The sequence below is a fragment of the Ailuropoda melanoleuca genome, chromosome 5 (genome assembly GCF_002007445.2).
Source record: "Ailuropoda melanoleuca isolate Jingjing chromosome 5, ASM200744v2, whole genome shotgun sequence".
Lineage (NCBI taxonomy): Eukaryota > Metazoa > Chordata > Mammalia > Carnivora > Ursidae > Ailuropoda > Ailuropoda melanoleuca.
The window spans coordinates 43,663,183-43,678,770 of record NC_048222.1 but is presented as its reverse complement, the minus strand read 5'-3'; the positions used below and the strand labels follow the sequence as shown (position 1 = coordinate 43,678,770).

Here is a 15,588-nt window from a genome sequence, read left to right as displayed (position 1 = left end):
AAGTGAGCATAGCAGCCATGTTCTATACCCAGCAGAGCTGACTAGGACCTGACACCTGTTCGTAATCTATCTTTGATATTATAATCAAATATTACCATAATATGGCTCTGTTCATCTAGTCTGGGGAGAGAAGCAATAAAATCACACAGAGAAAGCGAGAGAGACTTTTTCTTATTAGTTTGTGGCTATCAAAGTAACATCAAGCATCAGAGCCCCAAACTTTAGGATGAGATGTAAGACTTTTCAGAGCGTAACAACTCTAGGCAAGGCTGTTGTCAGTAAGCTGTATGAACAGGAGGCAGGAAAATAAGTCAGAGCAGCCCCCGCTGCAGTCACACACACCCAGGTAGGCCAGTCCAGTACCTCTGGGATCCACATTCCCAGAATATCACTGTCACCGGTCAGGTCTTGTCCAAACACAGCTTCCATCGCTTCATCATCAAGGTCAATTTCCAACTCCTCATCTAAATTAAAGTCATACAGTGCCCCTGGGTCTTGCTGCAAAGATATTCCTTCTCTCCGACTTTGATTCCTGTGGGCCTGCACAGAGCGGTATAACCCCGCTCAGAACAAAACAAAAAAGGCATTTTATTTGCATGTATAAAATAATTCTGAATATTTCGCCAGTTCTTAACTGCCATACATGCAGGTAAGTGCCCAGCGTGGCTGATTTACTGGATTCCAGACCATAAACATAAAATTTTACCTATCACGTATTTCCTCTTCTGTAAAATGGGGTAATAAGCACTCATAACTCACAGGGCTATTAATAAGTTTAAATAAAATGATCCATGTAAAATACTTCATAATGTAATATAGAAAACACTCAATAAATATGGGCTGTTATTATTTTTTTAGGCTTATTTTTTTAAAAATCAGTCCCTTTCACTATGTATTAACTACACATCCTATATGTTCTAGCTCCATCTCAACTTCCCTGTTACCATAATTACTGAAAAATTATTTATGTTTTAATAGTTCAAAGATCAAATGCTATTTTAACAAATCACATATTCTAGTTTTTAGTTTGGAAAATATGTTCCCCTGTAAATTACACTTCACATGTCTAGAGCATAATCCTGGAAGTATTTTACTAAAGTAACAATGGTATTTATTTTTGCTTATCTAGGGCCTTACCTAGTAATTTAGTCCTAAAGCCCAAATTACATTGGAAAAGCCAGTGTCTACTTTGGCACAATGCTCTTTTCAGCTCCTTCTCACTATTACTGTTAAATTTTAAACATGCATCTTCACTTCTTAAAGTATAAATTGCTCGACAGCAGAGAGCACATTTACGAAAAATCTCAGTATCTACAAGTAACCAGTATAAAATTTTGTACCCAGAGGAATCTTAAAAATAAATCCGTGAATGTATACTGTGACTTCAAGGCAAAACGATGTAAATAGATAGCAAAATGCAAATAGCTACTCTGTTAATGTAGAGGAACTGAGTACTTAGTATCATTAGTTTACATCTTCTTTAATGTTGCTTTCACACTGAATTTAAAATATAAATAACTATATGACTTCTACCAACAGAAGGATGTAAAACATATTAATTACCTGCTCTTGCTAGCAATGTGCGAGCAGCTAAATCAAACTTGTGCCTTCTTGTTACTGCTGAGCGACCTCTAGCTGGTGGTCCACTTCCAGAAGCTGCATTCTCTGTATGGTCCAGATTATCAGGGCTACAAGTCAAATTAGAAAGCAACACAAATTTTAAAGAACCACCATAAATAGAAAGCACAGCACAAGCTGATTTTTGTTATTGCATTTTTCTCCAAACAGTACAAAGAATAAAATATATTTATGATAAAACTGAAACAGATCTTGTCCTTGGTAAAGCTTCTAAATTATAAATAAGTCACATTGCCCTGAGCAATAATTTTATCTATTTTTTTTACTTTTACTTATTTATTTTTTAAGTAGGCTCTATGCGCAACATAAAACTTGAACTCATGACCCCCAACATCAAGAGCTGCATGCTCCACTGACTGAGCCAGCCAGGCGCCCTCATCTGATTTTGAATTATGCCAACAAGGAAATGATGTTCAATGCATGTTCAAATTCAAATGAGATCAATGGTCTTAACTGAATTCTAAATGATTAAATACTTAAAATTCAAAATGATTGAGAATCCCTGCCTATGAGAAACATATTTCAAAATAAGTTATAAAAATATCCATTGAGCTTGTCAGAAAAAATCTGCATATTACAGAAGACACAGGCCTTGTTAACCAAATGACTTCAAGCGCTACAAAGAAAAATGAAGACTTAAAGTTACAAGAAGCAGTAAAGGGGGAAGATTTTAGGAAAACCTATAGAGTATTTTATTACATCTCAACTCAGGCTATGCATTATCACAGAATTCTTTTTACAATTTATAAAAAATGGTATATTGTACTAGATATTAAAAACTAAAGAGGAGATGAAAATATAAATCTATATTAAGATTTAAAAGTCTACTTCTATATGCAGTAAGTCAATTTCCAATATTAAAATGAACATTCTTTTTTTTTTTTTTTTAGATTTTATTTATTTATTTGACAGAGACAGCCAGCGAGAGAGGGAACACAAGCAGGGGGAGTGGGAGAGGAAGAAGCAGGCTCCCAGCAGAAGAGCCTGATGTGGGGCTCGATCCCAGAACGCTGGGATCACGCCCTGAGCCGAAGGCAGATGCTTAACAACTGCGCCACCCAGGCGCCCCTAAAATGAACATTCTATATCACTTATAGGAGATAAAATTATTTTATCAGAATGTTTACTTCAGAAAATAAACTTAAGTTTCCTCTTTTCAGCTTAATTTTATATAAAAATTATTTCCTCTTTTCCATGAAAACATCTATTCAAGTCAAAACCCGTGATGTCATTTTTACCCTTCACAGAAACGTAAACATGTAACTGAAATGTCCACCTTCTATCTCTAGTTATCAACTTTACACACCATTAGAAGCATCTATGAAGGGAAATAAATGGGGCACTTGGAAGAATCATTTATACCACATAAAACAGAAATATGGAAATTGGAATCTCACCTTTCACTAAAGCCTTCTTCCATTTCAGCAGCATCAGCTGATGGGATGTCTCCTGGTGACTGCAAATAACAGGGATCATTCGACTTCCCACCACTGCCCAGGACTGCGGCTCCAGGTCTTGCGTCTGCTGTGCTGCCTGACTGGGGCTCCTCCTCATCCTCATGCCCAGGGTGCTCTATCATCCACATGGCAAGGACAGTGATGTTCTGGGCATCAGCCTCTCCTCGAGCACCTGAAGAGGGGAAAAAGAAAAGTAGGATACTGATCTGGGGCAACATAATCAGTTATTCATGGTATCAGTTTAACAGTGTCTGCTGTGATGCCACTATAACTAAATCTGCTGTTAAAAAGACTTATGGTCTCTAAAAAACATATCACCCTCAATAATACCAGGCTTCTCATAGCCACATATACTGATATGAAAAATGTATCCTACCTGTGGCTTCCATGGCTTTGGCAATCTGCCGGAGAGAGAATCCCATTTCTAGCAAGGGTACTGCAATTGCTGGAGGGGGAGGAGAAGTTGAAAGTCTACTGCTGGGGTCTGACAAGGCTGAGATAAAAGAAAGAGAATAAAAGCCCATGTCACTACATACCATGAGTAAAAATTGTCCTCACACTATAACTCCCCAATTTCTTAATACTGTACAAATTTAATGAAATGTTTTTCTATGAAGAATTCGTGGGGCATCTGGGTGGCTCAGTCCGTTAAGCGTCCAATTCTTGATTTCTGCTCAGGTCATGATTAACTTGTGATTAAGTTATAGCCAATATGATTAAGTTACAGTTTTTTAAGGTTTTTCATAAAGCTAACATAAAGTTGCTGAAAAAATTTTAAACATTTTCTTATTTTGAAATAGTTTACGTACAAACATTTTCAAAGTTAACAGAAATTTGTAAGAATAGTACATAAGAATTCTTTTACCTCTGACCCACTGGAGAGCAAGTAGCAGACATGATGGTCCAACTCCCCTGAATACGCTAACATATCAGAGCCTACAAACAAGGACACTGTTCTGCACAACACACCATTAAAGTCAGGAAATCAACAGTGCCAACATCTAATCCAGATCCCATTTTAGTTTCACCAGAAGTCCTAATAATGTTCTTTACAGCAAAGGATTCAATCCAGGATCATCCTTGCATTTAGTTTTCATCTCTCTTCCATCTCCTTCAATTACTTTGATACTTTGAAGATTACAGACCAGTTATATGACAGAAAGTCGCTCAATTTGGGTTTGTCTGATGTATCTTCATGATTAGATTCAGGTTGTACGTTTTGGAAGGAGTACCACAAAACTGATGCTGCCTTCTACTCACTGAATTCTATTAAGTGGTACATGATTTCAACTTGTCCCATTACTGGTGATGCTAACTTTGATTGCTTGAGTTAAGCTGGTATCTGCCAGATTTCTTCACTATAAAAGTACTCTTATTTTTTCCCCTTTGTAATAAACATTTGTTGGGAGGAACTTTGAGAATATGCAAATATCCCATTCCTCATCAAAGTTAGATTCACTAGCACCCACTGTTTATTGGTTGAATTGTTATGATGATGATGGTTGACAAATGAAGATTTCCTAATTCTATCATTGTTTTCAGACTTATCAGTTTCCTTTCTCCAACAGTATAGGGTTACAGATTCTCATTGTATTCATGAGTTATTATATGTTACTATAATTATGATTTTTATTTTGATGCCCCAAATGTTCCAGATTTGGCTAGTGGAAGCCCCTTCAATCTGGTTTCTATATCCTTGAGGCATGTGCCTATCATTCTCTGAGCACGTTATCACTTTCTGGTGCAAGCTATTCCAGGCTCATCTCACTTAACCCTGAAATCAGCCATGACTACCAGAAGATCAGGGTTCCCTTTTAGTAATGGTATTTAGAAGACAGGATCTTGGCACTAGGTATGCTTATTGCTACTAAAGCATCACTGCTTCTAGGTCCTCTCAGTGGACAGTGCTGATAGAAGCCCTCTGTACCCTGCATGGCCCTGATCCCTGGTGCTGAGCTATGTGGACATTTCCTCCACGACTTGGACTCCAATACCCTATCCCAGGCCACTCCCACAGACCAGAAGTTTCCCTCACTCCAGCCTGGCTAATACCTCCAATCTGGACAACTACGCCACCCACCTCCCAAATCCTGCTGGCATGAAAGCCTACCTAGCTTGGCCCCACTTAATGTTTTTGAATTGAATTAGGAAGGAAAGAGGGAGAATGACAACTTTCATTTTTGCTTAAAAAATGTCACTACTGCTACAGTGGTAATAGGCCTGATACATCTGATGGACTTCTACTTCTAGCCATGATGGAGTAAGAGAGACTGGATTTACCTTCAACAACTAAAAGAAGAAATAGAATATATCAAATGATGGTCTGTGGACAATGGACAACAGGTTGTGTAGGACAGTGATTCCTGAGAGAAGGAAATCAAATTAGGCAAGGTGTACAACTGCCTCAGCCCATTTTCTGGAGAGAATTTCCAAGATGCAGTTCCGGGAGGGCAAATTCAAGCTAAACTCAGGGGTTATCTGAATTGAAGAGAGAGGAGTAGAGAATTCAAGGTTGCTAGCATTCAAAGGGTAAAATACCAGAAAAAAGACAGCTGTATGGAAAGAAGAGAGCTGCCTGAAAGCAGTAGAAAATTTACCATTGGAAACAATACAAGACAGAAGATGGTAGAGGACCTTAAGTACTGAAAGAAAAAACTGTCAATCTAGAATTCTACACCCAGTGAAAATATTGTTCAAAAATGAAGGTAAAATAAACTCTTTCAGATATTTAAGAGCCAAAAGAATTCCATCACTAGCAGATCATTACAAGAAATGCTAAAGGGAAAGCAGAAGGAAATAACACCACATGGAAATATGGATACACAGAAAGGAATAAAGTATCTCAGACCTGGTAATTATGTGGGTAAATATAAAATACACACTTTAGTTTTCAAATCTCTTTTGTTTACAGTAAAAAAAATAACAACGTAGGAGTGCCTGAGTGGCTAAGTTGGTTAAGTGTCCTACTCTAGATTTCAGCTCAGGTCATGATCTCAGGGTCATGAGATCAAGCCTGATATCAGACTCCGTGCTCAGTGGGAAATCTGCTTGAGATTCTCTCTCTCCCTCTCCTACTTCCCTCCCCCCCCACATAAATAAATAGATCTTTAAAAAAATAATAACAATGTATTATAGGGCTTTATAACATATATATCAGTTAAATGTATAATAAAAGTTCAAAGACTGAGAAAGGCGAAATAAAAGCATACCACTGTTAGAATTTTTTTAATATACATGAAGTGGTATAACATTACTTGAAGATAGCCTGTGATAATTAAAGATATCTACACCTGAAAGTTCTCTCTAAAAATACAATACAAAGCATAGCTAATAAGCCAACAAAGGCGATAAAATGAAATAATAAAAAATATTAATTCAATCCAAAGAAGGTAGAAAGAGAGGAAAAAAAGAACAAAGAACAGATGACATGAACAGAAAGATGACAAATTTAAACACAACCATACAATTAACACATCAAATGTAAATGGTCTAAACACACCAATTAAAAGGCAGAGTGTATCTTGTTGGATTAAAAAAGCAAGACCCCCCCCCCACCAAAAGCAAGACCCAACAACAGGCTGCCTTTATGAAACCCATTTTAAATATAAAGACACAAAAAAAGTTAAAGGTAAAATGATGGGAGAAGACATATGATCCTAACAGTAATTTAAGAAAATAAGAAGTGGCTGTATTTATACCAGATAATGCAGATTTAAGGGCAAAGAATGTTACAGGGGTAAAGGCAGTCATTTCATAATGATAAAGAGGTCAATTCATTAAAAAGACATAAGAATACTAAATATTTATGGACCTAAAGAGAATCTTAAAATACATGAAACAAAAACTAATAAAGAGGAAATAAACAAAGCCACAATTACAGTCAGAGATTTCAACATTACTCTATCAATAATTGGTAGAATAAGTAGACCAAAAATCAGTAAAGATAAAGAAGACTTGAAAATAACAATCAACCACCTTGACCTAACCAACAATTTACAGAACACTCCACTCAACAATAGCATAATACACATTTTTTCCAAGTGCACATGGAGTATTTATCAAAACAGACCATATTCTGGGCCATAAAATAAGTCTCGACAAATTTAACAGAATTCAAATTATACAAGATATGTTCTCTGATAACAATAAAATTAAATTAGGAATCAGTAAGAGAGAGACATCTGGATAATTCCTAAATATTTGGAAACAAAATAACATACTTCCAAACGATCCAAATTGTCAAAGAAGATACCCATGATAAATCAGCAAGTACTTTAAAGTGAATGAATATGAAAACGCAGCATCTCAAAATGTGTGGGTTGCAGCAAAAGCAATGCTTAAGGGAAATTCATAGCACTAAAAATGCCTATATTAGAAAATAAGAAGGGTCTGATAAGACTGATGTAGAGTACACTATTTCTCTCCCAAGTAGCCATAATTCAATCTACAGCTTCAAAATAGAAAAGACGGTTCAGTTTGATAGGACAGATTCCCCCCCTTAATTAAAATCACTGTTTTACCTTCAATGAGACAAAACACAATGCCCAAGTTATCAAGTCCCACATATCAGGAATGCCAAGAGGTTTGGGTGTCATACTGCATGACAGCACACACACCTGTGCGGTTAGCCGGCCTTGCTGACTGGGAATCAGGAGAAGTTAAGCTTTGCCTCCTTCCTACTTCATCAGAAGGAGAGGTTGGTAACGATGATATTGGAGGAGTCTGTGCACGACGTGTGGGAAGTACAGTGGTAGTTGGGTAACTAGAGAACATTTGCCTTTAAGAAAATAACAATGGTTAGCATAAAAATCCAATTAGAAAATAATATATACATCACAGTCCTCTTCTTGAAGTACATTCCATCTAGAAAACCATATAAGTTAGCTATAGTTTAATGGGGAGGTGAGAAAGACTTCCAATAATTTGAATAATCATCTAATAGGATATTTTTTACTATAAAAGTAGTAATACCATATTATTTGTTCAGCAAAATGCCAGCAACATAGCAAGTGGGGGGAATACAGCAATTAACAAAATAGATTTTTAAAAAATCCCTGCCTTCATGGAGCTTTCCTTCTACTATAATACCAAGATGACAGCGGTATTTTGATAGGCATACAGTAGTTAGAGAATAAAGACTTTTAAAGACAGCTAACTTACAGTTACTTCAAAGATAAATTTACTAGCTAGCCATGCAATTATTCACATGAATAAAGTAATAGTCTATAAGTAAGTTATGGAGAGAAAAGGTAACGCCCAGTCACCCAGCACAACTGAAAAACAGCATATGAATGGTATGCCAGTTGTCTAGAGGGGAATGGCAGAAGAGAGGCAGCCCCTCTCAGGCTAAGAAGGCAGATGTTGGCTAAAGAATAAGGTTCAGGAAGATCCTCACTGACTGTTTACTCTTTAGATTTGTCCAACAAAACTAATAACTTTTTAAGAATCAAAAAAGCACTGTCTACCCAGTGGAATAACTGATACAATGATATTCACAGAGGGGGCAGCTGTTCCCAGATTTTTCTAGCGTTAAATGATGTTCAGCTAGGCAAACACAACTGCAGCTCTAATGTAGTCCCAGCCAACAGTAGGCAAAGACTGAGAACAAAGGAGGAGTCATGAGGTCTGTGAATGCCTGTGAGAGTAAGAGAATGTTATTTTACCAGTGAATCCCATGCCTGCACAGCACAGCTTGGAAGGCAACAAGGATTAAAAACCGTATTAGAATATCCTATTATTGGGGCGCCTGGGTGGCACAGCGGTTAAGCGTCTGCCTTCGGCTCAGGGCGTGATCCCGGCGTTATGGGATCGAGCCCCACGTCAGGCTCCTCTGCTGTGAGCCTGCTTCTTCCTCTCCCACTCCCCCTGCTTGTGTTCCCTCTCTCACTGGCTGTCTCTATCTCTGTCAAATAAATAAATAAAATCTTTAAAAAAAAAAAAAAAAAGAATATCCTATTATTTCTCTCTCCTTTCTTGAACAGAAGTACCTCCTGGAACTGTCACTCAAGTGAGAGAGCTAAGATGTGTGAGGACTGGGCAATGGTAGCCGCCAGGGTGAGTGCTCCTGCCCAAGGCCAGAGCAGTAACTCTCAGTGTGTGGGCTCAAGACCACTGCACCAGAATCACTGAGGACCCTTAATTCAAATGCAAACTGTGTGCCCCACCAGACCTACTGAATGAGACCACAGGGGGATATAGCCAGAGCTTTAAAAAGCCTCCCAGGTGGCTCTTGTGGACACCAAAAATTAAGAAGCATTATGATAATAGCCCCCCTCTCTTCTATGCTCTAAGATGTTAGTCCACACACTGGGAATAATAATAACCTGTCAATTAAGGGAAGTGGGGAAAGAAAGAAGAAAAAGGGATACTAACCATTCTACTGCCCTTTATTTCACTTAAGCCCTAGTTAAGGGAGCTCACAAAATAGTCCCTTCCTAACAATTTTCTCTCACAATTTTTCATTTTGTGTATATACCTGGCAAACTGAAGCAAAAAGAAACTTAAACATTACTTGGAATTTACAAACCTACTAAAATAGGGTTGGCTGAAGAAGTATCGTAAGACACGCTCTTTCATTTGAGTAGACCTGTTTGATCTTACAATAAGAATAAAAGTATAATTAAGAAATTATGCTTAAAAGGAAAATAACCTGAGAAAATTACTTCCATGGAAGTGAGCTCTATCTTGAGGCTCTATTATTCAATACAAGCATTTACTTTTTGAGGAAAAAAATATTCAAAAGCCTAGCCCAAAAAAAAAAAAAAAAAGAAAAAAGAAAGAAGGAAAGAAAGAAGATTATTCTAAGGAGATAGACTGCTAGAGTATCTGATTGTCAGTAGCACTGTCAGGGTGATAGGTCTGGGACCACCACTAAAATGACTGTGAGACTCTGAGCAAGTTATTAAACTTCTGAGGGACACTCCCAACTTCAGCAAAATGGGTTTGACTCTATGATCTCTTAGGTTCCTTCCAGCTCTAGAATGCTTTTAGTTGGGCACATTCTTTATAAGAGAACGACTGTGTGATCAGAATCACAGGCATCAATATGGCACAGGTTAAAGGTCAACTTCCCTACCTGAGAAGACTAAGTGGCATCACTCCCGGGGATTCAGATGCAGGTACTGTTTCTGTGTCAGTGACTGGAGTGGTCGCAGTTGTGGTGTCCTCCAGTGAGCTGCTCATAAAGGAAGTTGTGCTCGAGGCGGATGGGCTAGTGGTAACTGGTGTCTGTGCCTGTTGGGCTTGATCACTTTCTTCGGCTTGTTGATCAATCTCTGTAAATCAAGGTAAATAATAATAAAGTATTAAGGATTTGTTTCTTCACAAGTAACATGTGAATGGAAAACTTTTTACATTTAATTTGAAAAGTTTCCAAATATATTTTGTAAGTACCAATTTCTATGAAATATTTTTTTAATTTCTTGCATATCTACATCCTTGTACCCATTATTATAAGCTCTACAGATAATAAGGTAACAAGATTTTGTGATTACTCATTTTTTAGAGAAGGTTCTCTTAAAAACAAAAAAGTCTCACTTTTGCTTGTAAGATTTGACTAGAGCTTCTCTGCTGATATCTAATCACTAAAACTGTGTTTCCTTAGCACTTTGATTTTGATGCCTATCTTTAGTCTTCAAACACGCAAAGATGAAGACATGTAAATACATGTAATACATACAAATACAATACAAAACTAGACAGAAACCCCGTGCTCTAAACAGGGCAATGCCTCACAAAATAAACTACTCCCAAGAGTTTTTTAAAAATTAATTAAAATGTCTTAAGAGCTTACAAAGTATTTATAACTTTTTTTCTCATCTGATAAGGGAGCTTCAAATAAACATAATATCAAGATAGCAGTGGGGCGCCTGGGTGGCTCAGTCAGTTAATCATCCAACTCTTGATTTTGGTTCAGGGTCATGATCTTGGGGTCATGAGATCAAGCCCTTCCTCTCGCTCCATGCTCAGCAGGGAGTCTGCTTCCCCTCTCCCTCTGCCTTTTGCCCACCCCCCACCGCCACTTGTTCTCTCTCTAAAATAAAATCTTAAAAAAAAAAAAAAAGAGCACTTGCCACAAAGATAGCTAATTCTATTAGGGCTGCCAAATGGCCACATACCTTCATAATCATGATCTTAATACTCCTATTCGTATATAATATGCACTTCTCTCTGCCTATTTACTGTCTAAGCTATGAAAGGAAGAAAGGGAGTAAGGGAAAAGGGAAGGAAGGAGGAAGAGCAAGGGAAGAAAGAAAAAAGAACTGAAGTTCCACGAAGGCAAGGGACTTTGTTTTGTTCAGTGCTGGCTCCCCAGAACCAAGATGAGTACCTGGCACATAACAGACACTCAACAAACATTTACTGAACATATCTCATTTTTATCTCAGAATTCATATTATCCCAAAAGCTGAAGATAAAATAAGGGTTTTTTCCCCAACAATACAGAATCTATAAAAGTAGTACTTTAAAATGTCTCTGAGAAGTTATCAGAATAATAATATATTTTGAATCAGATCAATAAATATTTGAGTACCTTTTGTGGCATGAGTTAAGTTTTACAAAATGCAATATAATTATTAAGTTCTATGCTTGTGTAGGCTTAAGACAGAAAATTGTAAGTAGACAGATAATTATTAATATAAAAGTAACAAAAAAGAACTGTTTGCCTTGCAAAGGAAAAACAATGTGAAAACTGCTTTGGCCAAAAAAATTTTTTATAAATCACTTATGGAATATATCATATCTAACACTGTAAATAATTTCAACAACACAAAAGGAAAAAAAAAAAGCAGATAACATACCTTGCTTAATTTTGCCCCCAAACTGGTCTTCCAAGAGCCCATGGACCACTAATTTATAGATCATGGCTTGAGCCCGCTCCAGATCAGCTAACCCCAACGCTCTCTTTATGGGTGACCGCATGACTGCTCGCTTCACCATGTGTCGCATCAAGAACTGCAAGGCTGCACGCATCTCCACATCTTCATGAACAACTGGAGAGCTTGCACAGTCTGAGTTATGGCCATTTTCAGCCAAAACTTTTGGTATCAGCAATAGCTCAGCATATTTACTACAGCCAAGAAGAGCACTAAGTGATTTCATAGCACCAAGGTAGAGATAGGACAGCTGGACTGCTCGGATTTCCGACTGGGCTATGTCATGGTTTTTGGATATGTGTTCGTGATTTTTTCTTTTTCCTTCTGTTATCTGATGTTGGGATTCCACACTTGGCAGTGCTGAATCTAAAGAAAATGAAGCTATTTCGTTGTCCGATTTGGAGGCTGTGGTACCCTGACTTTTGACATCATCAGACGTTAAGCCTACTCGCATATCTACGGCAGATTCACTCTCGGTTTTCTGCTCAACATCCCCTTTCTCCTCAGATTCATGTCGGTGTTTCTTTTCATGTCGCTTGGTGCTCTGTTTGCCCATGTCTTCGTGAATACCAGTCAGATACGTGAGGTCCAGCAACACAGAAGCCGTCAGGCCTCGGAATCGCGCCACATCAAAAGGCAGTGGTTCACAGGGTTCCAGATTATACAATGGAGTATCACTAGGCGACCAAAAAGTTGGGAAGCTTTAATAAAGATCAGAATGACACAGGAAGAAGCAAGTGAGGGATAGACAGGAGGAAGGTACAGAAAATAATGTAAAAAAAATTAAGATGCATCATGTACACAGTACAAAGAATAATTTACACAAACTAGAGAAAACATTACAGAGAGAAAAATGAGTCTTTTATGAGAAAATAGGGAGATGTGATGATAAATGCAAAAGCAATGAGATGTGCATGTATTTTCAAATCAGAATATTCACTAAACTATAATGTAGAAATCAGCAACATTTCTAAAAAGAGTCAAATAGTAAATATTTTAAACCTTGCAGGCCACACAGTCTCCACGGCAACCTTTCAACTCTGCCATCATAGTGTGAAAACAGCCACTGAATACCTAAATGAATGGGTGTGGCTATGTGACATTATTTACAAAAACAAGAGGTGGGCCAGATGTAGTTTGCTATCCCTGACATAAGCTACTTGAAAAGTTTGTATAACAAATTTCACTTATTATGTGGGTAATGACTATAACCTATTCTAGAGGTTCCAAGACTTTGTTTTCATTTAAAAGATTACCTTGTAGTCTTCAATTAATGCTTCTAATTTGTAGCTTAAGCAAAAATATGATCACATATTTCCTGATATCTGGCAAGACTTTACTGAAGTTTAAAAATGTTATAAGTACACAAAACGTAACAGCTTTCGCAAGTACATAAAGTTAGGTGGCATAAATTTGTCATATTAACCTAAATCTTGGTTCTAGCTTAATCTTCTTATTTTCCCTTTTCCTCATTTTCTTATTTGCTTTATTTTGCTATATAATATTTGCATCGCATCATAAATCCTTTCTAAAACAAGGCCAAGAATAAAAGAAAAAGGTAGATACTTTCATGTAATACTGTAAAATTTTCACTGGTTTCTTAGCTTGGTAGAGTCAGGAAATATAAGGGGAATGTAGGTATAGGGTGAAATTGTGTATAAACTTTATGTGTTATTTTTCAGCTGAGAGATCTACAGCTCCTGTTAGATTCTAAAACAGTACTGCCTCCAAAGAATACTTAAGAACCACTGTCTTAGATATTGTCCCATGTCATATTAACACTAGAGAGGAATCACTTTAGGAAGTATACTAGTTACATATTATTATCATTAATAAATCCCATTTTCAAATGAGGCAACTATGAAGAATCATTAGATAAGTGAGTCCCCTTATCAATGAAGATACTTGACGCATTTCCTTTGAAACATGGTTTCCATTTCACACAAATCCTATGTGATTGCAAACACATCTGAATGCTTTTAAGTATACAGTTTGTGTCATATAAATGCAATTTCCACATCTACCCAAAATATTGCACACTGAGGGGATAAAAATATGTGCTTTAAAAAAAAAAAAAAGCAAGAGTACTTAATATCACAGTTAATCCAAAACTTAATTTTAGTCACTCAAATGTTCCTGCCTACATTCAAAGCCCACCTATGCAAAATGTAATTGACAAATCTGCTGGCTGGCTTTTTTCTATCCCAGTGTGTAATGGAAATGATCAAAAAGCAAGCAGCCAAATGAAAAACAGAAAGACAGATCCCAGTTAAACCTAAATTAGTGAGCTTACCATTTCTTCACAAAACAAAACAAAAACCCATATATTTTATAAACCACTAGTATTCCAGGGAACATGGGTTTGAGATATATTCCTTTATGAAATCATAGTACTCATACCCAGCTGTATGAAAAAAAAAAGTTTTTTAAACTGGCAGCTCAACTAAAATACATAGTTACTCACTGTCCATAGGCAATGGCCCATTTCACCATTAAATACTCGTTTGCTAAAAGTGTAACTCAACAGATCATACCTGATGGTAATTTCTGCTTCATCCCATTGGACCTTGGCAGACGTGCTGCCCTCTTTGACCACTCCCAGCAGCGTGGCATGGCGCCCAGTTTGCTTGTGAACACACCGACCTCCAACTCTAAGACCAGCATCAACTCCTCCTATCACTGCCAGCACAGGCCACACCTCTATGCAAAGGGTCCTCAGCTGCGGCTCTGAGAGGTCAGCAAGGCCATGTCTATTATGTTTACCTTTCTCTTCCTCTTTGCTCTCCTTCTCCTCTCTCATTTCATTTTCCTCTCGGCTTTGAACCGAGCGGCTTTTCTTTAGCTTCTGACCTGACTCTTTAATACAAATCTTAATTTTATGCAGCCTTTCCATCATTTTTTTGTTAATGCAGTAAGTCCAACGGTCTGTTCGGTGAAGGATACGGATAAGCTGAATAGTGGCCTCCGCCAGCACTGCTGCTACTGGACTACAAATAGGGTCTCCTGGAAGTAAGTCTCGTGGTGTGCCACGCATTTGCATATCACAAATTTTCACCTAGAAGGAAAAAAGCCGGCAAATGTGTGATATTAATAGTTCTCCTAAACTATTGGTCACTATAAATTCTAACACATGTAATCCCATGTTGAACTCATGTTTGGAGACCATATATTGGTCTCCTAATATATGTATATATTGGTCTCCTAATATATGTATATATTGGTCTCCTAATATATGTATATATTGGTCTCCTAATATATGTATATTATACCACTGGCTGCTGATAAGGAGTGAGCAAATATTACAAATTTATTAAGTTAGTAGCAATATGGTCCTCTGAAACAAGCTGCCCTGTCATTTAAACTTCCTCTTACAGCCTGTGAATATCAGAGCTGTTGTGGCCACCCAAAAGATGGGTTTAGACAAAGTGTATGTGACTGGTTACATTTACTCCCCCCAAAAAAAAAAAAAAAGCCTTGAGAATCTGTTCACTCTCATCCTTAAGACAAGTCCTGAGGCCATCTTACACTGTTCAACAGGCACAAAGATAAAATTACAAGTCTAGATAACTGGGGTATTTTCAATCTACACGCATTTCAAATAAGACCCTAAGGTTAAA

The 15,588-nt window shown here is 37.4% G+C and overlaps 1 protein-coding gene across 7 annotated transcripts in view; it reads right to left on the bottom strand.

The window, feature by feature from the left end:
* The window catches only part of HERC1 (HECT and RLD domain containing E3 ubiquitin protein ligase family member 1), a 177,575-nt gene that overhangs the window by 43,600 nt on the left and 118,387 nt on the right, over nucleotides 1-15,588 (bottom strand). For 5 of the 7 annotated variants that reach the window (XM_034660855.1, XM_034660861.1, XM_034660858.1 and 2 more), the window contains 8 exons: nucleotides 14,506-15,026; nucleotides 11,897-12,672; nucleotides 10,171-10,369; nucleotides 7,712-7,872; nucleotides 3,472-3,588; nucleotides 3,036-3,267; nucleotides 1,564-1,688; nucleotides 343-563 (listed from right to left, as the gene is read on the bottom strand). In XM_034660855.1, coding sequence (XP_034516746.1) covers nucleotides 343-563; nucleotides 1,564-1,688; nucleotides 3,036-3,267; nucleotides 3,472-3,588; nucleotides 7,712-7,872; nucleotides 10,171-10,369; nucleotides 11,897-12,672; nucleotides 14,506-15,026 — 2,352 coding nt within the window. The remainder of the gene's footprint in view (nucleotides 1-342; nucleotides 564-1,563; nucleotides 1,689-3,035; nucleotides 3,268-3,471; nucleotides 3,589-7,711; nucleotides 7,873-10,170; nucleotides 10,370-11,896; nucleotides 12,673-14,505; nucleotides 15,027-15,588) is intronic. The other 2 variants (XM_034660859.1, XM_034660860.1) reach the window with 2 other exon arrangements.